General features: G+C 40.4%; 1 protein-coding gene across 6 annotated transcripts in view; it reads left to right on the top strand.

Annotated features, from left to right (window-relative positions):
• The window catches only part of LOC132828364 (plasma membrane calcium-transporting ATPase 1-like), a 227,553-nt gene that overhangs the window by 141,024 nt on the left and 58,609 nt on the right, over positions 1-27,920 (top strand). For all 6 annotated transcript variants that reach the window (XM_060845401.1, XM_060845402.1, XM_060845398.1 and 3 more), the window contains 5 exons: positions 1,803-1,964; positions 4,387-4,601; positions 11,497-11,739; positions 12,291-12,532; positions 19,837-20,065. In XM_060845401.1, the coding sequence (XP_060701384.1) occupies positions 1,803-1,964; positions 4,387-4,601; positions 11,497-11,739; positions 12,291-12,532; positions 19,837-20,065 (1,091 nt within the window). The remainder of the gene's footprint in view (positions 1-1,802; positions 1,965-4,386; positions 4,602-11,496; positions 11,740-12,290; positions 12,533-19,836; positions 20,066-27,920) is intronic.

The raw sequence follows: 27,920 nt of genomic DNA, 5'->3' as shown, positions 1-27,920 counted from the left end.
TGTTACTCCCAAATTCCAGAACCCTTCCAACTTGGACACCATAGAGCTAGAACCCTTGTCATGTAGACAATGATATTTAGCTGAAATATTCAGTTTTTTGAATCTTTATAACATTTGTTAGAAATTTTTGAGGATCGGAAGTCCTCCATATAAGCAACCAATAGCCATTACCTGGAATATTCACCCACCTATGAGAAATCGTCTTCAGCACTTTTAGCGGTTTAATGATACAAACCGTGGAAAGAACACCTAACACAATAGCTGGTACAAATTCAGGAAAGAGAGTCAGTACCTTTTCATCCAGTTGTCCACCATAAATTAGAAATTTGATGTACTAATAACTTAGACTGCAATAACTGAATGTGTGTTCTTGATTGCACTTTGCGCTTAATAGTAGAAAACCCATTCATTTTCTCAGAGAACTGCATTATTTAGGCTTCATTCTTTGTCATTGATTTTAAGCTGCCTTTGAGACTCTTTGCACTTCTTTCTCTCTCTGTGATTCAGCCACGTGTTCACTCAGAAATTGCTTTTCTTTCAAACTGAAGGTGCAAGGAACATCACTGGCAATAGCTGCTGCCTCAAAGGGATTCTGATTAGCAATGGAATTTCCCTTCTGTGTTTTGGGTATGTCTGGCTTCCTCATGTTGAGTGCCAGAAACTAACTGACAGGGTGGGGATAGAATAATCCCATAATATATGGTCAGTAGTTAAACTTTAGCTTAAATAAAACTGTTTCCTCCTCCTCTTTTTGTAATGAAGTAACAGACATTGTACTTTTTTTATTTGTTGTGTGCTACATGCTTCATTTACAGATGTGAGCTATTCATGGTTTGTCTGTTTTTGCTGTCTTAAGAATGAAATATTGTAATTGTAACATCATTTGTGTCTGTGGCAAACTTGATACTGAATTTGCTATTTACACCTTTACTACTCTGATTTTTTTTTTGTGGTTTAACCAACAAAGTGATACTTCGAACAGTGAAATTACAATTTCAATTTATAGTTTGAATCAACTAATTTCCTTAGTTGTGGATGTGCTGGAACCCAGCTGAAAACATCGATAATACTGACATGTGACACTTACAGTCAAAGTCAAATAGATCAATGACACTATCTATGATCTGTGTCGGATGCAGTTTTTGGTCATTTATGAACTGCATAGAATATTGGCAAGTGCAAGGACAGATAGATGATATTACAATGCATTAAGGTCATCCATTTATAAATTGTTGCCTTCTATAAATCCGATCTAGGCAATATAGTCAAATTATTTCTATCCCCTTTGACAATACACGTAGAAGAACCTTTTTTGATTCATTTCGTTGTTAAATACAACTTGGAAAAATGATGTTTCCTTTTAAATGGAGCAGTTTACATAAAATCTGATGTTTTCTAGAATGGCTGCTTAATTTCACATTTTTGGAAATGGCTAAACAATTTAAGTTTACAAACAAGAGGATCAAATTGGGTAAAAGTGATGTAGATGATCTCACGTACTAAGCAGCAGCTATCAGAGCAGCATCCAATGTATTTCAAATAAAATGTGATTTGTTTTCTCCTGTAGGGATTGAAATATTATCTGTAGTTTAATTAATTCTGTCACTTTGCTGGAAGACCTGACATTTGATCAATCCTCCCACATATATCGAATGTTATTAAAGCATTACCGAAGCACGCACTCGCAATCTTCTATTTGCACATCAAATTTCCACACTTTTTTGTGTAAATATTTGTGTAACGTGTAATAGTTTGACTGTTTATGGAGTGTTTGCAAATTTGTTTCAATCTGTTGGACTCAGCTAAAGCTCAGGATGGTGTTGCACTGGAGATTCAACCATTGAAGAGCGAGGAAGGTGGTGACCTGGAAGAGAGAGAGAAGAAAAAATCAAACATACCAAAGAAAGAAAAATCTGTCCTGCAGGGAAAGCTCACCAAATTGGCAGTGCAGATTGGAAAAGCAGGTAAAAGGAAATTGTCCCCAGAAAAAGAACTGGGTAGCATTTCTTTTTCAAGTGCATTGTCGTCGTGATTTTTGCCTTTCCTTTCTATATATTGCTACCTCACTTCCCTGTTTGGTTCCTGAACTCCAGTTAACAGAAACGAAATCCAAAAATATCAAAGCTGTAAGTTAAAATTAGAAGGTACCAGATGATTCCTGACAAGTGAAAATAGGAGTGAGATGTAAGCTAGCAAATTGACGTCAAGTTAGATAAACATGTAGAATTGGGAAGTTCATGTTCAGCTGTAGAACACAAACACCTAACAGCAGTCATAATTTTAGAACAAATTGGTTCCCTTGTTATCTACTCCTGTCATGGCAGTAGGAGAGAGGTTCACAGGATGTAACTTACTTAGTTTTTCAAAGTCTTTGGACAAGTTTGGTGCTTGAGGCTTTTAAAGAAAGTTAAGATTCATTAAATTGGTAAGTTAGTGAGTTGGGCCAAGTTGACTTGAGAATAGAAAACAAGGTAGTGAATGAAAAAGGCTAGAAGGTACCTAGTAGACATCTTCCAGGTGTTCAGTCTGAGGACCCTTTCAGTTTGTGCTAGCAGAAGTGTTAATTCAAACCTTTCTGCTAGCTGCATGTTTGGCAATTAGAAAGATATAGCCAAGTTGGTAACGTGAAGCTTAAACTAATAATAGATTGATACATAGATTGCTATAATGTTTTGGTGCTGACATGATGGATGAAAATTTGCATGCTAAAGTCCAGAGGGTTAAGTAAGTCAGCTTTGGAATTTTGCTTGATTTAATTTTACGTGGTTGAATGGGAATTTGGAGGTTCCACCTGTGATTATTATCTAGAAGCACATCAGTAGTTTGTCTGACAGAGAGAAAAGTTGTCAACAACATGGATGGTTTGATCAATGCTTTTGTTTCCTCATCAGCAAAGAGGACAGGGCAGTCTACTTTTCAATGTTTTGATTTCTATTGATATAATTCCATGACAAACAAATCCCATTAGACTTTCAGCAGTCTTTTCCATCTCCAGCAACGCCCCCACCCCTACCCATCCCTGTGACAACACTAGACTTTTTGCAAATGCTTTAGATCATTTCACAGATGAGGTCCAGCTTAGTCATTGGTAGAAGGGGCATATTTGTGGGCCTCGTCAGAGGTTGATGCTTTTTCCTGATAAGTGATCTCCGTGATATCAAGATGCTGGAGTTGAATTGTAAATGAGGTGAGTGGGGCCAAGGAGTTGATAGTGAGGTGAAAAACACAAATCTACAAGTTGTGCAAAAATATTCTTCAGTGTGAAGAAATGGTTGGATAATATTCCCCATCTGCCAGTTTTTATGAAGTGAGATTTACCTGATTTGATCTGTTTATGAAGTAATAAATTACCTTGCTCAGTACCCACATGGCAAGCCCACACACGATGAAATCTATTTTCTGAGTGAGCAGTGAAACCATAGTAAGGTGTTGTGCAAAAATATTTTGCTGTTAAGACGCCTAAGACCAGTTAGGTGTATTCTTCTGTGAAGAGTAGTTAGCTCTTGATTAAATGGTACTTTTCATTCCGTCACTTTCTCTTACCTTTCAAAATCACTGAAAATAAGTTTAAACTGAGTGATGTTATTGCTGCCTTTGAGAAAAGTACTCCCCTTTTAATTTTAAAAATATCCAAGATTCTCAAACAAAATCTTAAAATATGATGGAATTAATGTCTAAATTATGGGACTGGCTAGAAAGATAGAAATCCTCATTCATCCCACTGTTGTTAGTTATGTGACTATATTTATCAAATGCACCATGCTGAATAAATTTAATGAACTAATTTAGGAAAAGGCTCAATGTGAATAGTAGATTATCCTATATCACATTCACAGTAGCACCAGCTTTCATAGAATCCCACAGTGTGGAAGCAGGCCATTAAGTCCTCACCGACATCCTGAAGAACATCCCACTCAGATCCACCTATCCTGTAACCCTGCAGTTCCAATTGCTAATTGACCAAACCTGCATATCCTTAGACACCACGGCAATTTATCATGGCCAATCCACCTAACCAGTGCATCTTCTGAGTGTGGAAGGAAACTGAAGCACCCTGAGGAAACCCATGCAGACATGGGGAGAATGAGCAAACAGCTGCTCAAGACTGGAATTGTACCTAGGTCCCAGAAGCTGTGAGGTAGCAGTGCTAACCACTGTACCACCATGCCACCCAAACCACTGAGCCAACGTGCTGATGTTTATACTTGGGTAACAAGTAGCAGATAATCATAATATGCAGTATTAAAAATGTAGCTCTCTGTTTCTAAATGGATAGTCAACTGAAATGTATGTTTTATGATTTGAGGACTGCTCTATAAAAAGGAAATGCTGCTAAAATTGGTAGCTGAGGCTGAATCTAGTTTCTCTTTCCCTTTTTCTTCACAGGCCTGCTGATGTCAGCAGTCACAGTCATCATCCTGGTCTTGTTTTTCGTTATTGATACCTTTGGGATTCAAGGAAGACCATGGTTAGCAGATTGTACCCCAATTTATATCCAGTATTTTGTGAAGTTTTTCATCATTGGAGTCACTGTGCTTGTAGTGGCTGTACCAGAGGGTCTTCCACTTGCTGTCACGATCTCTCTGGCCTATTCCGTGAAGGTAAGATCAGAGGATACTTGAAACTTTATCTAAAGGGCCAAACCCAGTACACAGTGGCCAAACCCAGTACACAGTCAAGGTTGGCAAACATAAGAGAGACCATGAGGAAAATTGTAAAGGAGCGGGTTTATGATGGATTTTGCCTGATGAACGTGTTCCAAATATGTTCAGCATTTATCGAAAATTGATTCCACTGTTTTCCAGATTTGATTGATTGATTGATTGATTGGAAAGCAGTTGAGGGTTAGTGCAAGTTGTGTATTGTTTTCAAGTGGAGTGAGCTGACGAGTATAAGAAGCATTGACCTTCAACCAATATACATAGAGCACTACAGCACAGTACAGGCCCTTCAGCTCTCTATGTTGTGCCAGCCTTCTATCCTACTCTAAATTGGACTAACCTACATATCCTTCATGTACTAACTTCATTGTGCCTATCCAAGAGTTGCTTAAACGTCCCTAATGTGTCTGGCTCTACTACCACTGCTGGCAATGCATTCCACACACCCACCACTCTGAGTAAAGAACCTACCTGCTGACACCTCCCCTAAACCTTCCTCCAATCACCTTAAAATTATGCCCCCTCATGATAGACGTTTCTGCCCTGGGAAGAAGTCTCTGGCTATCCACGCTATCGATGCGCCTCATCATCTTGTATACCTCTATCAAATCACCTCTCATCCTCCTTTGCTCCAGTGAGAAAGGCCCTAACTCCCTCCATCTTTCTTTGTAAGACATGCCCTCCAGCACAGGCAACATCCTGGGAAATCTCCTTTGCACCTCCTCTAAAGCTTCCACGTCTTTTCTATAATGAGGCGACCAGAACGAGAAACAATATTCCAAGTGTGGTCAAGCCATGACTCTGTAGAGCTGCAGCATAACCCTCACAGCTCTGAAACTCAATCCCCCTGCTAATGAAAGCCAACACACCATACGCCTTCTTAACAACCCTATCTATCTGCCTGGCAACGTTGAGGGATCTATGGATTTGGACCCCCAAGATCCTGCTGTTCTTCCACACCGCCAAGAATCCTGCCTATAACCCTGTGTTTTGCCTTCGAATTTGACCTTCCAAAATGAATGACTTCACACTATTCCAGGTTGAACTCCACCTGCCTCTTCTCAACCCTGTTCTGCATCCTGTCAATGTCTCATTGCAGAGCTGAAAATGTTTTGCTGGAAAAGCGCAGCAGGTCAGGCAGCATCCAAGGAGCAGGGGATTCGACGTTTCGGGCAGAAGCCCTTCTTCAGGAATCATTCCTAAAGAAGGGCTTATGCCCGAAATGTCGAATCCCCTGCTCCTTGGATGCTGCCTGACCTGCTGCGCTTTTCCAGCAACACATTTTCAGCTCTGATCTCCAGCATCTGCAGACCTCACTTTCTCCTCAATGTCTCATTGTAACCTACAACAGCCGTCCACACTATCCACAACTCCACCAACCTTCGTATCATCAGCCAACTTACTAATCCACCTTTCTACTCCGTCATAGAAGTCATTTATAAAAATCACAAAGACCAAAGGTCCCAGAACTGATCTCTGTGGAACACCCCTGGTCATCGAGTTCTAGGCTGAATACTTTCCATCTGCCACCACCCTCTGTCTTCTATAGGCCAGCCAATTCTCTATCCCGACAGACAGGTTTCCTTGTTTACCATGCCTCCTTACTTGCTGAATGAGCCTACCATGGAGAACTTTATCAATTGCCTTGCTAAAATCCATGTATACACCACATCCACTGCACTGCCTTCATCAATGAGTTTGGTCACATCAAAGAACTCCATATGATTTGAGAGGCATGACCTGCCCCCTCAAAGCTATGCTGACTATCTCAGTCAAACTATGGTTTTCCAAGTAATCCTAAATCCTGTCTCTCAGAATCCCCTCCAATATTTTGCGCACCATAGATGTAAGACTGACTGACTGGTTTGTAGTTCCCAGGATTATCCTTCTTCCCTTTGTTGAACAAGGGAATAACATCTACCACCTTCCAATCATCTGGCACAACTCTAGTGAACAGTGAGAATGCAGAGATTATCACCAACGGTGCAGCAATCTCATCCCTTACTTCCTAAAGTACCTAGGGTATATCCTGTCTGGCCCAGGGATTTTGTCTATCTTACGTTTTTCAAAACTTTCAGTGCATCCTCCTTCCTAACATCAACCTGGACTAGCATATCAGTCTGTTTTGCATTGTCCTCTAAATCATCAAGGATCCTACCGGTAGTGAATACTGAAGCAAAGTATTCATTAAGGATTTCCCCTTCTTCCTCAGACATGAGGCATAAGATCCCCCCCAGTATCCCCGATCGGCCCTACCCTCATTCTGGCCATCCTTTTGTTTCTCACATAAATGTAGAATGCCTTAGGGTTTTCCTTAATCCTACCCACTAAAGCTTTTTCATATCCCCTTCTAGCTCTCCTGAGACCATTCTTCAGTTCCTTCCTGGCTATCTTCTAACCCTCTAGAGCCTTTTCTGATCCTTGCCTCCTCGACCTAAAGTACTCTTCTTTCTTCCTTTTGACTAGATGTTCCACATCCCTTATCACCCAAGGTTCTTTCAACCTACCAGTCCCTGCTTACCTCAGTTGGACAAATCTGTCCAGCACTATCAGCAAGTGCTTCCTAAACCTCCACATTTCCCTGAGAACATCAGCTCCCAATCTAGGTGCCCCAGTTCCTGCCTAATTAAATACTTTCCCATACCGTCTGCTCCTATCTCTCTCCATGAGTATAGTAAAAATCATGGAGATGTGATCACTATCACCAAAATGCGCTCCCACCGAAATTCTGCATATGTCAGACATTAATTCCTCAAGTGACTTTTAGTTATCAGAAGTGTATTTTGAATGGATGTCGTGCCCTGGGTATGATTAGATGAGGATTGAATCAGGATAGCAGTTCCTAGATAGCGGTGGGGATGGTACTGGTCTAGTCCACAATCTGTCAGGTACCAGATAGGTAAGAAAGATGAGGAAGGGTTGTTTAATTTTGTCTCAATTACTCAGTATGTTGCTTGTGACTTTAATAAGAATGTTTTCAGCTGTGTAGCATGAGCAGAGACTTGATTCAAGGTGTTGCAGGAAGGATGGGGGGGCTTTGGGAATCAACATGTTCAAAAAATTTGGAAATGGGACAGAAAACTAGGGGATCAAGCGGTTTTATTTTTGAGGAATGAGTGATGAAAGCAAATCTTAACGGGAACGGCCGAAGGCACCGAACCTTCAAGTTAGTGGGAGTGCTGTCGAAGGACAGGAGATGGGTCTCCTGCAAGATGAGCTTGAAGAGAAATGTACAGGTTCACAGGAAGGATGGGGGAACTGTATGAGGAACTGTGACCTTGTGGAAGTGAGGGCGGTCACCAGATGTTTGACTGGATGGTCTTTAGTAGTAACCAAGAAGACCCTGAGCTCCTTTCATATAGTTAGGGTGAGAGGAATGGGAAGTGGGATTTAAGAAGAAATTTTGCAGTTGAGTTTAAACATGGGGGCTATTATATCATTTCAGGACCATCCTAGAACGGGGAGTGGTTTTGTCAGAAGAGTCAGGCCCGATAAGATTTCACATGTTCCAGCCACATTTGTCATCGATTTTCTAAACCAGTTGCCTGCCGCATCAATTCAAGCCTGTGTCCTGTGGATTTAAGGGAATGAGGGCATGGCAGACTAAAAGGGTATTTTTCTAGAATTCCTATGGTGTGGAAATAGCCCATTTGAATCCACACCAACTCTTCAAAGAGCATCCCACCCATTCCCAATCCCCTATCCTATCCCTCTAACTCTGCATTTCCCATGGCCAATCCACCTACCGTGCACATCTTTGGACTGTGGTATGAAACCAGAGCACCTGAAGGAAACCCCGTGGACATGGGGAGAATGTGCAAACTCCACACAAACACTGTTGCCTGAGGATGGAATTGAACCCAGACCTCTAGTGCTGAGAGGCAGCAGCACTAACCACAGAGCGACTGTGGGTTGTAATGGTTTTATTGGGAGTGTATCAAAGGTGGAGGAGTGGATGCAGTGAAATAAATCAGTAGCTACAGGAGCGGACCAACACTTTGTTAGTGCAGTTGTAACTGAGCATACCATCGAAGCAACAGATTAGAATTGGTAGCGTGATTTTGTTTTGACTTGGTTATTTAGTTAATTTTCCTCGGCCCTGGCTTCCTACCACACCCACTTCCATTTTTACAAGTTTTTCAGCGTAGACAATGACGTTGATGTCTTTTTATTTGTAAGTGCCAGTCTCTGGTTACAGGCTGTGTGTTCTCTTGCTCATTCCACTTAGTTTTAAAAACTTTAGACGTTTTAAAATACCCTCGGATTAGACGTCCAAAATATGCTAATTTGAAATGGAATTGTTGGGCCATTTATTTGCAATAGATGCTTTAAAAGTCAGTTAATTATAATTGTTCCTCCCTAAATTTTCTAAAGAAGCCTTGTGAATATATTCCACCTAACTATTGTTTACTATAAGGTTATTGTCATAAAGCATTAAGCCAGCATTCCCTCCTTCCAATCTATTATTCAGTAATGATGTTATTCATTAGATCTCTGTCTTCCATTATAGCACAATAACAGTGAGATGTATTTCATTGTAACTTCACAATAGTGTGTGATTATGTTACAGAATAATGTATGCTGTGTAATATGCTGTATAATTTACAGTTATATGACTAAGACAGTCTGTCTTTATTGTTTAAATATATGTGGTATTAAAAAAGAGGGACAATTTTTCAGCCTGGACTCTGTTTAAGACAGATTGGAAGCATTATCTTGTATTTGCAAGTTCAGAACTCTAATTACAGAATGGTTGGGCAACATCAAAAGTTTCTGTAGAGAAGTGCATTTAATTTGGCACCTGATGAAAAAGGTATCATAGTTGTGCTGTGAAGATTTAAGATCCTTGTAATAACTTTGCTTAACTAACTCAAGCCATATTAAGTAGTTGACAAGTTTCAAACTATTTGAAAAATGTCATGAAAACCAAAATAACTGCGGATGCTGTAAATCAGAGGTAAAAACCGAAATTGCTGGAAAAGCTCAGCAGGTCTGGGAGCATTTGTGGAGAGAAAGCAGAGTTAACGTTTTGGGTCCAGTGACCCTTACTCATCGAAAAGTATTGATTGGGTAGAGTAGGAGGTATTGGCTCAAATCCCAGCCTTTGAATTCCTCAGATAATATATTGATATTGGCTCACTTATTCTGCACAGCATGCAATTGGGAAGAACAGCATAGCCAAAGAAGCTAAAGAAATTGTTCAGCTTCCTGTGTCAGCTGGTTACAGATCAGCATTGGCAGTCATCACTCTTATTTCCTCAACTAAATTATGTGCCTGTAAGAGATAAGTGCAGAATTAAAGTGGCTGCAGCTTTGTGGATCTGTGAGATGCTGTCTATTTTCCAGACTGATTTGTTTGTCCTTGCTTTCATCAACATGTTTTCAAAAGTTTTCTTTAATTTCTTGGCTGTGTGTGTTAAACATGTACTTTTTTTGTGGTACAGTAATTGTTGAAAGCTGTTCTACTGCAGTGATGTAAGTGGTACACCTGGCCATCCAGTAGTTAAGTTCTTGATCTAAGATTAAAATAACTATTGCATGAGAATAATTCAATAAATGTTAACACTGAACAAAATATGAAATGTTGCACAAGTTTGCATTCATAATTGCACTGGAAACCTGAAAAAAGCAGTTAATCAATAAAATTGTCAGAATGGCCAAAATTGTTATCCAGTTTACTGAAAGAAGAGTAGGACTTATGCATTTAACAGTAAGGTCCTTGGGAATGTTGCTGAACAAAGAGACCTTGGAGTGCAGGTCTATAGTTCCTTAAAAGTAGAGTTGCAGGTGGAAAGGATAATGAAAGTGTTGGTATGCTTTCCTTTCTTGGTCAGATTATTGAGTATAGGAGTTGGCAGGTCATGTTGTGGCTGGAGAGAACATTGGTTAGGCCTCTTTCAGGATATTTCGTGCAATTCTGGTCGCCTTCCAATCTGAATGTTGCTGGATTTGGAAGATCAGAGGTATAGGGAGAGGCTGAATAGGCTGGGGCTGTTTTCCCTGAGGTATTGGAAGCTGAGCTGTGACCTTATAGAGGTTTATAAAATCATGAAGGTGCATGGATAGGATAAATAGACAAGTCTTTTCCCTGGGGTGGGGCAATCCAGAACTAAAGGGCATAGATTTGGGGTGAGGGGGAAAAGATATAAAAGAGACCTAATGGGCAGCTTTTTCACGCAGAGGGTGGTGCGTGTATGGAATCACCTGCCAGAGGAAGTGGTGGAGGCTAGTACATTTAAAAGGCATCTGGATGGATATATGAATAGGAAGGGTTGAGATGGACTGGCAAATGGGATTAGTTTAGGTTGGGATATCTGTTCGGTATGGACGAGTTGGACCGATGGATCTGTTTCCGTGCTGTATGTCTCTATGACTCTGACTCTATAAATGAAGATACTTCAAAGAGTGAAAGATGTCATTTACTATCTATGCCAGATAATTTGAAGACTTTAATTCAAATACATTTATTTTGCATCAAAGGATTTACATGTGTATAATATCATTAACAGATCCAGGAAGTCTCCATAATTTTCAGAACTGTAATGTAGAAAAAAGCCAGGAGTTTAATTAAGTAATGTAAATAATAAAGTGATAATTTTGTGCTTTTTAAATTACAGATGCATCATCAGATTATAATTATTTTGAGTTGAGGAAAGTAAACTTTTCATTATTGCAAAGTAAAACAGGGATATATGAGAGGATAATTTTACCTCTGTTTATTTGACTTATCCTACACCCAGATCATTCAGTTATCATGTTGAGTGCCGGATTTTCAAGTAGAGGTGAATAATTGAGTGCTTATGTAACCCTATAATTTTTAAATGTGTTTTGACAGAAAATGATGAAGGACAATAATTTGGTCAGACACTTGGATGCCTGCGAAACTATGGGCAATGCTACAGCTATTTGCTCAGACAAAACGGGTACACTCACCATGAACAGGATGACTGTAGTACAATCATATATTGGAGAAACACACTACAGGCAAATACCTGCCCCAGATGCACTTTTACCAAAAGTTTTGGAACGGATTGTCAATGGAATTGCCATCAACTCTGCTTATACTACCAAAATACTGGTGAGCCATGATTTGGCAGGAAAGTCTTTGAGTTGGTCATTTTCCAGGTTTAAGAGAGATGATGTGTTATAATTTAATTTCCTAATGCTCATGACTGTAAACATGCTTGTTAAAATCAACATTAGTATTTAAGAAACATTTGAATGTTTTCCAAAGTTGAATAACTGTTCCTTGTATAAAAAATGCCCTTTTTTTATATCTGCATTAGTCCACTTTTCTGTTGTACACAATATAAACAGAAGTCTTTTATCAGTCTAGTTCGTAATTTTCCAAGTCTTTGAATGTTTTAAGGTACATTGGAAAGTTTTCCTCCTGAACGTCACTGCACTGAAGTTGTATATTTTAGTTAAGATGTTTATACTTTGGAAAGGAAGAAATGATTAATGGCTTTCCACAGTGAACATATTGATGAATAAAGATGCTGCACAGTTTGGAGAAATCAAAGTTTTGTCATATTCTTGGTGCATGTGGCTGATAATTTTAACTAACTGGGAATGTTTGCTGCATTTATAATGGTTGACCTTTCTTTAATTTGTCCCATCATTCCCTAGCCCCCTGAGAAAGAAGGAGGCCTTCCTCGTCATGTAGGGAACAAGACTGAATGTGCTTTGCTTGGCTTTGTGCTGGATCTGAAACAAGATTATCAGGCCATACGCAATGAAATTCCAGAAGAGAAACTCTATAAGGTGTATACCTTCAACTCTGCACGCAAATCCATGAGCACTGTACTAAAGAATGTTGATGGGAGTTTTCGCATGTACAGCAAGGGGGCCTCCGAGATTCTCCTACGCAAGTGAGCAAGTTTTTCTTAGTTATTTTCACAGTTCACCGAGTCATAAAGTATCAGTGGGAATGACCAGAAAGAGAATTTCTAATTTTAATAGGCTATAAAGGGTCAATTTGTTCTCCAAGCTTTGAAGAAAGTGTAACCAAGTGACAAAATCTGCTCCAAACTGATATTGGATCACAATTAAATTGTATGCAGCAGCCTTTAGCAATGCTTTCTGAAGATGTATGGCATATATTCTTGTCATAAGTACATTTAAAGTAAATATTTGAGAGATTATATAGCTTTTTCTTCCTGTTTTCTCATTCTTGCTTTTGTCTTTGTTATGAAAGAGTTGGCAAATTATTTCAAAACTATTTACTAGTAGATTAGATTACTTAGTGTAGAAACAGGCCCTTCGGCCCAACAAGTCCACACCGACCCGTCGAAGCATAACCCACCCAGACCCATTCCCCTACATTTACCCCTTCACCTAACACTACGGGCAATTTAGCATGGCCAATTCACCTAACCTGCACATTTTTGGACTGTGGGAGGAAACTGGAGCACCCGGGGGAAACCCACGCAGACACAGGGAGAATGTGCAAACTCCACACAGTCAGTCACCTGAGGCGGGGATTGAACCCGGGTCTCTGGTGCTGTGAGGCAACAGTGCTAACCACTGTGCCACCGTGCAGCCCACGTGTTACCGTGAAAAGTAGAAAAATAGATTCAAACAACTTTTTACATTCCTGGGCATTATTTTATTTCCAGAACAGCAATGCTGACATCAAACTTGCTAATATGAAACAATAACTTTGACCATCAATGGAATTATTCGGTTTAACATTTCTCTAATGGCTGTGTGGTGTTGTTTTGAAGTTGAAAGTGATCGTTAATTGGGATTCATGACTGGAAAATCATTAGTTTTTTTATTTTGGCTAAACAGCAAAAGTACGTAATGAACTTCTGGTTTTTACAAGTATTTCATTTTATTAAATAATAAAAGCTAGGGGACAAAATGAATGCCAAGACACCCATGAATGATGACTGGAGTGTGTGACTTTTTGTCAAAAAGTTGGTATCCTGATGACGCTAGTCACAAAACAACCTTGGAAGGAAATGGGTTGGGCAATTTACAGTGATCAAGACAGAGATTTTATCTCTCCAATTGCACTATCCAATCTATTCAGTAAACTTTTCAGGAACCAAAACAAAGGCAAAATATTGTACAAACTGAAAATCTCAAACAAAAGTGCTGGAGAAATTCAGGTCTGGGAGTATCTGCAGAGAGAGAAAGTAAATGTTCCCAGGCCAATATACCTGTTATTTGGAGCTTTTTTTGTCAGCATTTTATTTTTTCACCTTCAAGTTTACATCTCTCTGTTCTTAAACATAACACTAATCCCGATCTGAGTAACCGGTAAGCTGTGGACAAAGTTGTTCAATATTGCCGATCTTGGGACCAATCCATTTTCAAGCCAAGATTTAATTTCATCGTTCAGGCATTTTCGGGTTTATGTTTTCTTTTGTATATATTTGACTGCTATCTTCAGTCAGTTATTGAACTAGACTTATCATTAAATGTTATACTGAAGCCAATGTTTACTCATGAGGAAAAGCTTTGAAGAGCCATAAAAAGCAAAATTGTGGCTGGTGGTGCAGCACGTTATGCTGACACTCTGTAGCGGAGCGCTGAGATGGAAATTGCAGCATTTCACTGCTGGTGAATTTCTTACTGTATTATGAACCTCTTGAGGAGTTGTAGCTATTTACTACTTGCACTCTGTTTAGGCAGTGGTTTGAAGAAGTTGGGATTGGTGCAGAAAGTAATCTGTCAAGTGGAAAAGAGAGGAAATGTGGTTAATTTTAACAAACTGAAAACTGTGAAAACAAACCGAGTGTCAGCTGTCACTGGCTTCACAGATGGTGACTGCTTAGGGAAATGAGTTTCTGCCATAGGTTTTCATGTGACTGAATAGATTAATTCTCAACCCATATCTTAGGGCACAGGGGGCATGAGGTAGTGAGATCCCATGTGTAGGATACGCTTTATTTTCTTTCTATCTCTGTAATTTTGCTCTGTCATTATGAAGGTATCTGCAATTAAGCATTGTGTAGCTTGAGACATGTTATCACCATTTTGGAGGATTAGCAGCAAGCCCCTCCTAATCATTAATGTCACTGTGGCAAAAGATTATCTTTGTAGCTTTTTATCTGCCCCTTCCTGAAATGCTAGCCTTTTATCATCTATTTGCAATGGCTGAACCTTCTCCCTCACCCCCAGTCGGTTCTGAGGCCAAGTGTAGCAAGTGAGGACAACAGGAATTCTTCTATCATCAGTCTGACCACACCGGTTCAGTAAATCATAATTGGACTGTATTCCCAGGAAATTATGCCACTATCTTATGGGGATATTACTGCAACTAACTAGAGTGAAAGATCTGAATCAGGCACCTTAAAAGTCCAGACTGGTGTCAGGCAAGGCTGGGAAATAGCTCCAAGACCGTTAACAGTCTCCCTTTACAGTAAATGTTCACCTCATCAGATATCAACTGCCCTCCAGTCTGAACATTACTGCCAAGGTGGAAATTCTTTAACCTCAGGTGCCTCTGTCCGAAAATTAAACTGATGAGATACGGACATGATATATGGTTGGGTAATGAATGTATGTTAACTTTTATTCATTCATTTTTGGGAAGTGTGCTGTGCTGGCAAAGCCAACATTTATTTAACAAATGTTTTAAAGCTCATTCCTTCGCGGTAAAAAGAAATGAATTCAGGTGACTTTTTTTAAGCCCCTTTTGATTCAACTTAAAACATCTTCCCCATGTAAGGGAAACATAGGAGAGTATCTCATGTAAATTGTTGACCTAATGACTTCATAGCACTTTGGAAGTGCTAACTTAGAGGAACTCTGGTTTTATCTAGCTGGGTACATTGGGGAAATGTTTCCTAATTAACCGGAGATATTATTAGATGACTCTGACGCAGATAGGACATGAACTCAAGTCTCCTGGTTCAAAGACTACACTACAATGCACTGCACTTCAAGAGTACTGCAAGAACTCTGTGCTGGGGATAGTTGATTTGCTGTAGTTAAATCATGACCAAAGTGTTGTTCATAGATATTCCAATGCCAAGTCTCTACTGCTATTGATGAATGAGAAATGTCTGACTGGCTACCACTAGTATTGTCATTAGGTTGCACCTAATAATTGTAGTCCACTTCTGTCTTGCTTCCTGAGGCTCATTAGCTAAGTGTAGTAATGACATGCGGCTCTTGCTGAGGCAGATGAAGACCACTCCAGTCATGTTGCAAAATCAATATGGTTGCCACCTGCTCAGAACTTTAGTGGCCAGGTTTCAGATCTGTGACATTTGCTTCCAGCTTGACAGATGAATCCACAATGGTGGAAGTGGCAATGTTTGCAGTTTTTCATTATCCTGTTTCAGATCTAGAATCGTAGGATCCCTACAGTGTGGAAATAAACCCTTCAGCGCAACAAGTCCTCGCTGACCCTCCGAAGAGCAACCCACCTTGACCCGTTCCCCTACCCCATTCCTCTACATTTTACTCCTGACTAATGCCTAGATTAGAGTGGTGCTGGAAAAGCACAGCAGTTCAGGCAGCATCCGAGGAGCAGGAAAATCAATGTTTCTGGCAAAAGCCCTTCATCAGGAATAGAGGCAGAGAGCCTGAAGGGTGGAGAGATAAATGACAGGAGGGTGGGGAGAAAGTAGCATAGAGTACAATAGGTGAGTGGGGGAGGGGGTGAAGGTGATGGGTCACTGACTAATGAACCTAACCTACACATCCCTGATTACTATGGGCAATTTAGCATGCCATTTCACCTAATCTGCACATCTTTGGATTGAGTGTGGAAAGTGGAGATCTAGTCAGCTAGTTATGTCAACCTCCTTGTTCGTGTGCACTTCCCCAGCTTTCAATGCTCCAGTCAATTCCCTTTCACCTCCCTCCAGCTCTGTGTCGACCACCCATCCAAAGTACCACTCTTCTCTGCTCCCCCACCCACCCACCCACCACTTGCATTATTTCTTTATTCTCCTTCTCCCTCAATGTGTGAGCACTGCAAGAGTTTTCATTTTAGGAGGACAAATCTAGCTGTGAACCTCAGTCAGCCTTGTCCTTTTTCCATGTCAGAATCCACAGCAAACAAGAGAGTCAGTGGGGGAAGGAACACCTTTGGGGCCAGTGACCGTAATTCTATTAAAATAGTGATGGTAAAAGATAGACCAGATCTAAAGGGACAATTTTGACAGTATTAGGCAAGAACTTTCAAAAGGTGATTGGGTGCAGATGTTCGCAGGTAAAGAGATGGCTGGCTGGAAAAAAGGAAGCCTTCAGAAATGAGATAATTTAGTGTCCAGAGAAAGTATATTCCTGTCAGGGTGAAAGCAAAGTCTGATGGGTATAGCGATTGCTGGATGACTGAAGAAATTGACGGTTTGGTTGAGAAAATTAAGGAAGCAGATGTCTGGTATAAACAGGATAGATTGAGTGAATCCATAGGGTATAAAGGCAATAGGAGTATACTCAAGAGGGAAATCAGGAGGGCAAAAAGGGGACATGAGATAGCTTTGGCAAATAGAATTAAGGAGAATCCAAAGGGTTTATACAATTATCTTAAGGACAAAAGGGTAACTAGGGAGAGAATATGGCCCCTCAAAGATCAGCAAGGCAGCCTTTATGTGGAGCCACAGGAGCTGGGGGAGATATCAAACGAGTATTTTGCATCCGTATTTACTGTAGAAAAGGATGTGGAAGATACAGAATGTGGGGAAATACATGGTGACATATTGAAAAATGTCTATATTACAGAGGAGAAAATGCTGGATGTCTTGAAACGGGTGAAGGTGGATAAATCCCCAGGACCAGATCAGGTTTACCCTAGAACTCTGGGAAGCTAGGGAAGTGATTGCTGGGCCTCTTACTGAGAGATTTGTATCTGGAGGTTGGCTAATATGGTGCCACTATTTAAGAAACGTGGTAAGGACAAGCCAGGGAACTATAGACCGGTGAGCCTGACGTCGGTGATGGGCAAGTTGTTGGACGGAATCCGAAGGGAACAGGATGTACATGTATTTGAAAAGGAAAGGACTGATTAGGGATAATCAACATGACTTTGTGGGAAATCTTATCTCACAAACTTGATTATTACTACAAAAAACCTGAGAATTGATGAAGGCAGAGTAGTAGACGTGATCTATATGGACTTCAGTAAGGCATTCGACAAGGTTCCCCATGGGAGAGTGATTAGCAAGGTTAGATCTCATGGAATATAGGGAGAACTAGCCATTTGGATACAGAACTGGCTCAAAGGTAGAAGACAGAGGTTGGTGGTGGAGAGTTGTTTTTCAGACTGGAGTTCCACAAGGATTGGTGCTGGGTCCTCTACTTTTTGTCATTTTATACAAGTGATTTGGATATGAGCATAAGAGGTACAGTTAGTAAGTTTGCAGATGACACCAAAATTGGAGGTGTAGTGGACAGTGAAGAAGGTTACCTCTGATTACAGCGGGTTCTTGACCAGATGGGCCAATGGGCTGAGAAGTGGCAGATGGACTTAAATGAATGCAAGGTGCTGCATTTTGGGAAAGCAAATCTTTACACTTAATGGTAAGATCCTCTGATGTGTTGCTGAACAAAGGGACCTTGGAGTGGAGGTTCATAGCTCCTTGAAAGTGGAGTCGCAGGTAGATAGGATAGTGAAGAAGGTTTTCCTTATTGGTCAGAGTATTGAGTACAGGAGTTAGGAGGTCATGTTGCGGCTCTTCAGGACATTGGTGAGGCTACTTTTGGAATATTTCTCTTTCCTATCAGAAAGATATTGTAAAACTTGAAAAGGTTCAAAAAAATTTTAAAAGATGTTGCCAGGGTTGGATGATTTGAGCTAGAGGGAGAAGTTGAATAGGCTGGGTCAGTTTTCCTTGGAGCATTGGAGGGGTGACCTTAGAGGTTTATAAAATCATGAGGGGCATAAATAAGATAAATAGACAGTCTTTACCCTGGGTTGGGGGAGTCCAGACCTAGAGGGCATAGATTTAGGGTGAGAGGAGAAAGATATAAAAGGGACCGAAGGGGCAACTTTTTCAGAGGGTGGTATGTGTATAGAATGAGCTGCCAGAGAAAGTGGTGGAGGCTGGTACAATTGCAACATTTAAAAGACATCTGGATGAGGATATGAATAGGAAGGGTTTGGAGGGATATGGGTAAAGTGCTGGCAGGTGGGACTACATTGGGTTGGGATATCTGGTTGGCATGGACAAGTTGGACTGAAGGGCCTGTTTCCATGCTGTACATCTCTGACTCTAAATGTTTTGCTGTTTGCTTTTGCCTCTAACCTATTTTAATGTTATGGGATTTGCTAACATGGAAAATTCCAAACATTGGAAGGTTTGACTCCACAGATAAACTTGTTGAGAAGTCTGCACTTCTAGATTTATTTTTACTAATTACTTGATTAACCATAAAGTGACCTGCTGTGACTCCCTAACTTTACCAACTGAACCAAAGCAGGTGGAGTACTGCATCACAATTGGCGTAACAAGCATTTTGCACTCGAGTCAACTCTTGCTCGCAATCCACAAGTGGACTTAGCCCATGTTACAGCAAAGCCTGCAATTCAGGAGGGGATATAACCACCTCCAGCCAGGATCATCATGTCCCCATAATGTGGAAGCAGGCCATTCGGCCCATCAAGTCCACACTGACCCTCCAAAGAACATCCCACTCAGTAAGCTGCACTTCCCATGGCCAATCCACCTAACCTGCACATCTTTCAACTTTGGGAGGAAACTGGAGCACCCAAAACCCATGCTGACATGGAGAATTTGCAGACTCCACACAGGCAGTCACCTAAGGGTGACATTGAACCCAAGTCCCCGATGCTGTAAAGCAGAAAGCTAACCACTGAGACGTCATGCTGGCCCAAGTGCTGAAGAGTTAATCAGAATCTCACAAACAACTCTACAGTCGCCTTGCAGCAACTAACTGAAAGATCAGGATTAAATTCTCTCCTTGTTTTAGAATTTAAACCTAAATATTGTTAAAATATCACTTATAAAATTCCTGTTCTTCACTACTTCCTCCCACTCATCCAAACATATGACTTGCAATTCTTGATTGACTTGAAATCACAGCATTGTTACAACACAGGAGGTGGCCATTCAGCCTGTTGAATCCACGCTGAACTATGTTCAGTGATGTCTGACCACTTTTTTTTTGAAAAGATGCTGCCCATTGCCAGTTTTCTAATCTCTAAAGATTGTGCGTCATATTCAAGTAAATGTTTTTAAATATTTTTCAGGTGTACTAAAGTACTAACAAAAACTGGAGATGTAACAGTATTCAAGGTAAGAGACCGTGATGAAATGGTGAAGAAAGTGATTGAACCAATGGCTTGTGAAGGGCTGCGGACCATCTGCCTGGCGTACAGAGACTTTGTTAAGGAACCTGAATGGGATAACGAAAATGAGATTCTGAGTGACCTGACTTGCATCACTGTTGTGGGAATTGAGGATCCAGTGCGACCAGAGGTAAATTTGATTTGAGAGAGTAAATCAACAAAATGTCTTTCAGACAATCTCAACTATAAAAGGCTAAAAAGTGTATGTTTTTCACTGCTGAATTGTTTCCTCCGTTGTTTGTCAATGTGTAACTGGTCACATTTGTAGCAACTCTAAACTTGATTTTTTTTTCCTCGTAAAATCCAAAATAGTTGAGAATCTCGAACTGATAATTGTCCTGAGGCAATTGATTTATGTTGTTTCCTGGACTGATGTCCATTTCAATTGTCAAATATTAGGATGCCTCATCTATGCTGTTTTATAAGAACAGGAATACCAAGCAAATGTTGTGTTGCACTGTCTTGATGCTGTGGTTGCTCTGTAAAAATGTACAAATTCATTAAATTTTGTTTACTGCCCTTTTTTTTACATTGAATCTTAGGGAATTTTTTTTGTTAAAAATGTGATAATTGTATAAAGTTCTCTCATATTCCATCTAATTAGCTTGCAGTCTATTCACAATTGCAGTCTGTAATAGCAGCCATTCTTCAGCTGAAGTACCTTTGTATCTTTGTGTATTAACAAAGAGCCCATCAAAACTTGGTAATTTGAGATAAAGCTTCACTCAAATGCAGAATACAGCAGGGTAGCACCTGATATTTCATGAAGAAAACCAATTAGAGTTGACATGGAGATATTTTTCCTTTAATTATTCAGAAAACTCTAATCTTTGAACCAAACCATGTAAATGGTTTCCTTGTCAAGCAAAGACATGTCTGCAGTAAGGTGGTCACTGTGACACTGTTGTCGTCTTCTGCTCCTACCAGCTATTGGGCTGTGATATTTAAATAAAGCAGCTACTCCTAACTTGAGACGCAGTTTCTGCTGCTGCCTTAATAACTTGATCACCCAGCAAGATGCAGGCAGAGCGTGATTTCAAGTTGACAGTCTGGCCTGGGAGCAAGTGTTGCTATTTTAAATATTACGATACTGAAGATGTGCAACATCTGCTGGCAGAAATACACCAGTTGAAATGAGAAAATTCACAAAATGTATTTGCGCCTGTTGAAGGCACAAAGATAAAGTTGTTAGAAGGCTGATTTGCCATGCCATTTCCTGTAAGGCAGTCTATTTCAGGTGGATTTCTCAAGTGATTATGTTTACAGGTAGCCTTGTGCATGTTTATGTACTTTTTTTTCACAATTGACAGCATCCACAAGGGCTAGATACTTATAATTCAACTTTTCTCTTCCAATATCTAGTCTTAAGATTCAAAACTGGCGTGAAAACTACAAATAAACCTTATTGCATTAAAGTTTATTTTACTTATACTATAGTTTTAAGTTGCTCCTCAGGGATTCAGTATTGTACCTATGGTCTTTTCCATCCAATTTTGAAAAATGATCCTCTGAAACTGTAAAACAAATGTTTGTTTTTCATTAATGTATAAATAATTGTGCTCAACTTTGATTAAGTACAACATGCTTAGCAAAATTTCTAACCACTGTTCTTGCTCCAACTTTAAATTATCATCCATTGAGTGACTACTTCTGTATAATAATTGTGTGCAACCATAACTTAGATTTGTATGATGTCTGTATTGTAATGAAACATCCCGAGGGTGTTTTGCAGCAAGTTATAATACAATACAAAATATGATGCACAGCTCCAAAATATAACCAAAGAGATTTGGCCAAAGAGGTGGTTTGAAGGAACAATTTTAAAAGAAAGAAAAGGGAGAGAATAATGATCAGGGAGAAAATTCCAGAGCCCAGGACCAAGATAACTAAAAGCGCAGTGACTGGTGATTGGAGCAATTTTTAAAATCTGGTTGCTCAAGAGGCAGAATTGCAGGAACACAAACGTGCTCTGAAGCCAGAGGGGCTGGATAAGACTCCAGACACAAGCCTGGGTCTTGTTCAAAACGAGCATGCAACATTTAAATCAAAGTATTGCATGACCAAGAGGTGGTGTAGTTCAGGTGCTGGAGTGGTGGTCAAACAGCATTTTGGCATGTAAGGACAGGTACAATAGAATTTGAATAATGTTGAGTTTACAGAAGGAAGGCAAGGGAGGTCAGTAAGTGTATATTGAATAGTCAAGCCTGGAAGTAACAATGGTCGTAAGTTAGGAGTTCAGCATTAAGTGAATTGATGCAGAACTGGAGTAGGGTAATGTTAGAGGTCTGAGTGATGGTACAGATATATGGCCTCATCTTGGGGGTCAGATCTAATGCAGAGGATGTGAAACATCTGGCTCAGACTCAGAATTAAGTGGCCAGGAAGCAGAGTTTGGGAAGGATTTGTGTGTGTGTGTGTGTGTACCAAAAACTTCAGTCAGTATTGCATTTAGGTGTTTCAATAGCCCTTGAATGTTCAGCTAATATTAAAGATAGTCAAACTTGTACGTGGCACATAATCACAATAATCAATTCAACGTTAAGGGTATATTGTAGAAACTACTTGTGTATTTGAGTCTTTGGAAGAGAGAAGAGGGAAGGGACACAGCTGAAGTGGTCATTTTGTGATTCCACACACTCTCAGGGAGAGCTCTGTTGCAGGGAATCTGGTTTCCTGCTGTGGGTACCTGATCATAGAACTGCACTTGAAATTGCCCTCTTAATTTGAGCTTGTGATTTTCTTTTTGCTTTGGGAAGAGTCTTGAACAGCAGCGTTGGAATGCTCGAATTAGAAATAAAATCTCCAAATGACAGTACAGTAAATAATAGCTTGACAGCCAGTGTAACTGTGGCAAATCATAGGCTTTTCAGCCTTGATTTAAATATAGAAGGCACGGAATTGGAAGAACAGACACACATTTCTTTAATTAGGTTGCAAAGTATATGGTGTCAACAACTAAAAGCAGAAAACAGTCTGTAAATTTAATGGGTGCAACAGTTCAAAGGATTCTGTGAGCTTTTATTTTGTCTCCTGCTTCTGTTCCTTTGTCATGCAAAGCTGCCTGATGTCCTTATGGTGAGGCTTTCTATTGGTTTGATTTACAGGTTGGTGTCTGATTGTCCCGATTTCTGTAGTTCCACTCTGTTTTATCTGTAGCCTTATTTCTTACTGTTCTTGTCACTCCAACCAGCCAATCATGTTCTAAACCTTATTTTTTTAAGAAAAAAGACTTCTGGTACAAAGTAATTACCGTAATTGTTTTGGAGTACTTGCCCTTGTCAGAGTTAATATATTAAAACGTTTACTTTTATTTACAAGTAGGTAACATAAAATTTTGGAAATTTTTTAAGTGGAGGTTCTTGCCCTCGCCATTTTAGATCACATACCTTGGCCAAGTCACTCCTCTGCTCCTAGGCTGACTCTGTATACATCTATCTTTTACTGTTGACAGCTGAGTCTGATGTTAATTACTGGGTCCCTCCTAATTATAGGAGAGTACTCTAAAAGCTTGCTTTCTCCACAAGCTGCATCGGCAGTGCAAAGGGCTGATTGGCCCACTCCTGTTCCTATCCTAAACAAGGAGATTTAAATGCCTTCTAATTTGATGTGGGGCAGGGTGGGGAATCAGCTCGTCTCACCTTGTGCATTTTTATTTCAAAGAAACTGATCTGAAGAGTGATTTTGGAATGGACAACTTTTCTTTTTAGATGCTAAGCACCTCCAGAAGTTTGCAATGTTGTAATCTAGGTTTGATGTTTATAATAGTGTGATGGCTAATCCGGTCCATCCCAGCATCTGACTTGCTCAGATGCTTCTGTATTTCTACTAAGCTTCTTTGAACAGTGTAAAATTATCATAGAAATCTTTTCAGTAACTTATTTTTTAGAGTATTATCATTGCTATTTTGTGGCTTTCGCTTTGAAATGTAGAACTATTCAGTGACTTCTGGAGTAGTGTGTCCAGTTCTGGCCTCCCTGTTATAAGAAGGATATTATTAAGCTGGAGAAGAAGAGATTTATCAGGATATTGTCGGGTATTGGTTTGAGTTATAAGGAGATGCTAGATAGGCTGGGACTTGTTGTTTTTAACTAGAATGTAGGAGGTTGGGCGATGACCTTTATAGTGGTTTATAAAATAGAGGGTATGGAGAAGGTGAATGGTGGGTGTCTTTCTCCTAGGAAAGGAGATTTAACACCTAGGGACATAGTTCTGAGGGGAGGGGAAAAAAGGCATGGGGGCAACTTTCTTACATCGAGAGTGCTTAGTGTGTGGAATGAACTTCCAGAGGGAGTGGTGGATGCAGGTACAGTTAGAACGTTGAAAAGACATTTGGATAAGTACATGAAAATAAAATATTTGAAGGGATTTGGGGCAAGTGCAGCAGGTGGAACGAGTTGAATTTGGGATAACAGTCAGCATTGGACTGAAGGTTTGGTTTCCCTACTGCATGACTCTGATGAAAAGGCTGGATCCCTCCCTTCAGTACAAAATGGTGTCATCTTTATGACTGTTGTACTTTGTACTTTTGAGACATGCATACTCTACTGATTTATTTAAAATTTTTCACTGTCCATCATTTTTTTTTCAAACTTTGCAGTTATATATGAAGGAAGCATTTTTTTTTCATCATCCAATTCTGCCCCCTGCTCCAACCCTTGACCCCCAACCCTGCATGTTACCATTTCAGGATTTTCTTTTGTAAAATAAATATGAAGTTACACTCAACCATAAATCTATTTTGAGACCAGTAATAAGGGGCTTTTTTTTTGAGTAAATAGTTAATAAACTGGTGCCTTTTTCTCTAGAAAGGAGAAGCTAGGAGAAACCTGGTAAAGCCTTTTTAAGTGAAAGAGTTTGACTAATAGTCAATACAGGTGGAAAAATTTGCCCTGATTGTCTAGAATTTAATGCTCACAGCTTTAGTTGACGTGACAAGCAAAGACTTGCAGTCATAGAGGCATAAAGATGTACAGCATGGAAACAGACCCTTCGGTCCATGCCGACCAGATATCTTAACTCAATCTAGTCCCACCTGCCAGCACCTGGCCCATATCCCTCCAAACCCTTCCTATTCATATATCCATCCAAATGCCTCTTAAATGTTGCAACTGTACCAGCCTCCACCACTTCCTCTGGCAGCTCATTCCATACAAGTACCACCTTCTGTGTTAAAAAGTTGCCCCTTAGGTCTCTTTTTTTATATATCTTTCCCCTCTCACCCGAAAACTATGCCCTCTAGTTCTAGACTAGGCATATTTATCCTATCCATGCCCCTCATAATTTTTAAACCTCTATAAGGTCACCCTTCAGCCTCCGACGCTGCAGGGAAAACCGCCCCAGCCTGTTCAGCCTCTCCCTGTAGCTCAGATCCTCCAACCCTGGCAACATCCTTGTAAATCTTTTCTGAACCCTTTCAAGTTTCACAACATCTTCCCGATAGGAAGGAGACCAGAATTGCATGCAATATTCCAACAGTGGCCTAACAATGTCCTGTACAGCCGCAACATGACCTCCCAATTCCTGTACTCCATACTCTGACCAATAAAAGAAAGCATACCAAACGACGCCTTCACTATCCTATCTACCTGCAACTCCACTTTCAAGGAGGTACAAACCTGCACTCCAAAGTCTTTGTTCAGTAACACTCCCTTGGACCTTACCATTAAGTGTAGAAGTCCTGCTAAGATTTGCTTTCCCAAAATGCAGCACCTCACATTTATCAGAATTAAACTCCATCTGCCACTTCTCAGCCCATTGGCTCATCTGGTCAAGATCCTGTTGTAATCTGAGGTAACCCTCTTAGCTGTCCACTACACTTCCAATTTTGGTGTCCTCTGCAAACTTACTAACTGTACCTCTTATGCTCATATCCAAATCATTTACATAAATGACAAAACATAGAGGGTCCAGCACCGATCCCTGTGGCATTCCACTGGTCACAGGCCTCCAGTCTGAAAAACAACCCTCCACCTCCAACCTCTGTGTTCTACCTTTCAGCTAGTTCTGTATCCAAATGGCTAGTTCTCCCTGTATTCCATGAGATCTAACCTTGCTAATCAGTCTCCCATGGGGAACCTTGTCAAACATTTTACTGAAGTCCATATAGATCACATCTACTGCTCTGCCCTCATCAATCTTCTTTGTTACTTGAAAAAAACTCAATCAAGTTTGTGAGACATGATTTCCCACGCACAAAGCCATGTTGACTATCCCTAATCAGTCCTTGCTTTTCCAAATACATGTACATCCTGTCCCTCAGGATTCCCTCCACCAACTTGCCCACCACCGAAGTCAGGCTCACTGGTCTATAGTTCCCTGGCTTGTCCTTACTGCCCTTAAACAGTGGCACCACATTTGCCAACCTCCAGTCTTCCGGCACCTCACCTGTGACTATCGATGATACAAATATCTCTGCAAGAGGCCCAGCAATCACTTCTTTAGCTTCCCACAGAGTTCTTGGGTACACCTGATCAGGTCCTGGAGAGTTACCCACCTTTAACCATTTCAAGACATCCAGCACTTCCTCCTCTGTAATCTGGACATTTTGCAAGATGTCACCATCTATTTCCCTACAGTCTATATCTTCCATGTCCTTTTCCACAGTAAATACTGATGCAAAATATTCATTTAGTATCTCCCCCTATTTTATGTGGCTCCACACAAAGGCTGCCTTGCTGATCTTTGGGCCCTATTCTCTCCCTAGTTACCCTTTTGTCCTTAATATATTTGTAAAACCCCTTTGGATTCTCCTTTAATTTTATTTGCCAAAGCTATCTCCTGTCCCCGTTTTGCCCTCCTGATTTCCCTCTTAAGTAAAATCCTACTTTCTTTATACTTTAAGGATTCAATCGATCTAACCTGTCTGTACCTGACATATGCTTCCTTCTTTTTCTTAACCAAACCCTCAATTTCTTCAGTCATCCAGCCTTCCCCTTCTCTGGATTCTTGTTATCTCATTTCTGAAGGCTTCCCATTTTCCAGCCATTCCTTTTACCTGCGAACATCTGCCTCCCATCAGCTTTTGAAAGTTCTTGCCTAATACCGTCAAAATTGGCCTTTCTCCAATTTAGAACTTCAACTTTTAGATCTGGTCAGTCCTTTTCTATCACTATTTTAAAACAAATAGAATTATGGCCGCTGGCCCCAAAGTGCTCCCCCACTGACACCTCAGTCACCTGTCCTGCCTTATTTCCCAAGAGTAGGTCAAGTTTTGCACCTTCTCTAGTAGGTACATCCACATGCTGAATCAGAAAATTGTCTTGTACACATTTTAAGAAATTCCTCTCCATCTATACCTTTAACACTATGGTAGTCCCAGTTGATGTTTGGAAAGTTAAAATCCCCTAGCAGAACCACCCTATTATTCTTACAAATAGCTGAGATCTCCTTACAAGTTTGTTTCTCAATTTCCCTCTGACTATTGGGGGGTTTATATTACAATCCCAATAAGTGATCATATCTTTCTTATTTCTCAGTTCCACCCAAATAACTTCCCTGGATGTATTTCTGGGAATATTCTCCCTTAGCACAGTTGTAATGCTATCCCTTGTCAAAAATGCCAGTCCCCCTCCTCTCTGGTCTCCCTTTCTATCCTTCCTGTAGTATTTGTATCCTGGAACATTCAGCTGCCAGTCCTGCCCATCCCTGAGCCATATTTCCGTAATTGCTATGATATCCCAGTCCCATGTTCCTAACCATGCTCGGAGTTCATCTGCCTTCCCTGTTAGGCCCCTTGCATTGAAATAAATGCAGTTTAATTTATTAGTCCTACCTTGTCCCTGCTTGCCCTGACTGTTTGACTCACTTCTGTTCTCAGCTGTACCCGTCTCAAATCGATCTCTTTCCTTACTGTCTCCCTGGGTCCCACCCCCACACCTTACTAGTTTAAATCCTCCCAAGCAGTTCTAGCAAATTTCCCTGTCAGTATATTAGTCCCCATCCAATTTAGGTGCAGTCCGTCCTCCTTGTACAGGCCACTTCTACCC

Source organism: Hemiscyllium ocellatum, chromosome 26, assembly GCF_020745735.1.
Source record: "Hemiscyllium ocellatum isolate sHemOce1 chromosome 26, sHemOce1.pat.X.cur, whole genome shotgun sequence".
In the NCBI taxonomy this organism is placed as follows: Eukaryota; Metazoa; Chordata; class Chondrichthyes; order Orectolobiformes; family Hemiscylliidae; genus Hemiscyllium; species Hemiscyllium ocellatum.
The sequence above is the reverse complement of the archived record's forward strand: the minus strand, read 5'-3'. Positions and strand labels throughout refer to the sequence as shown.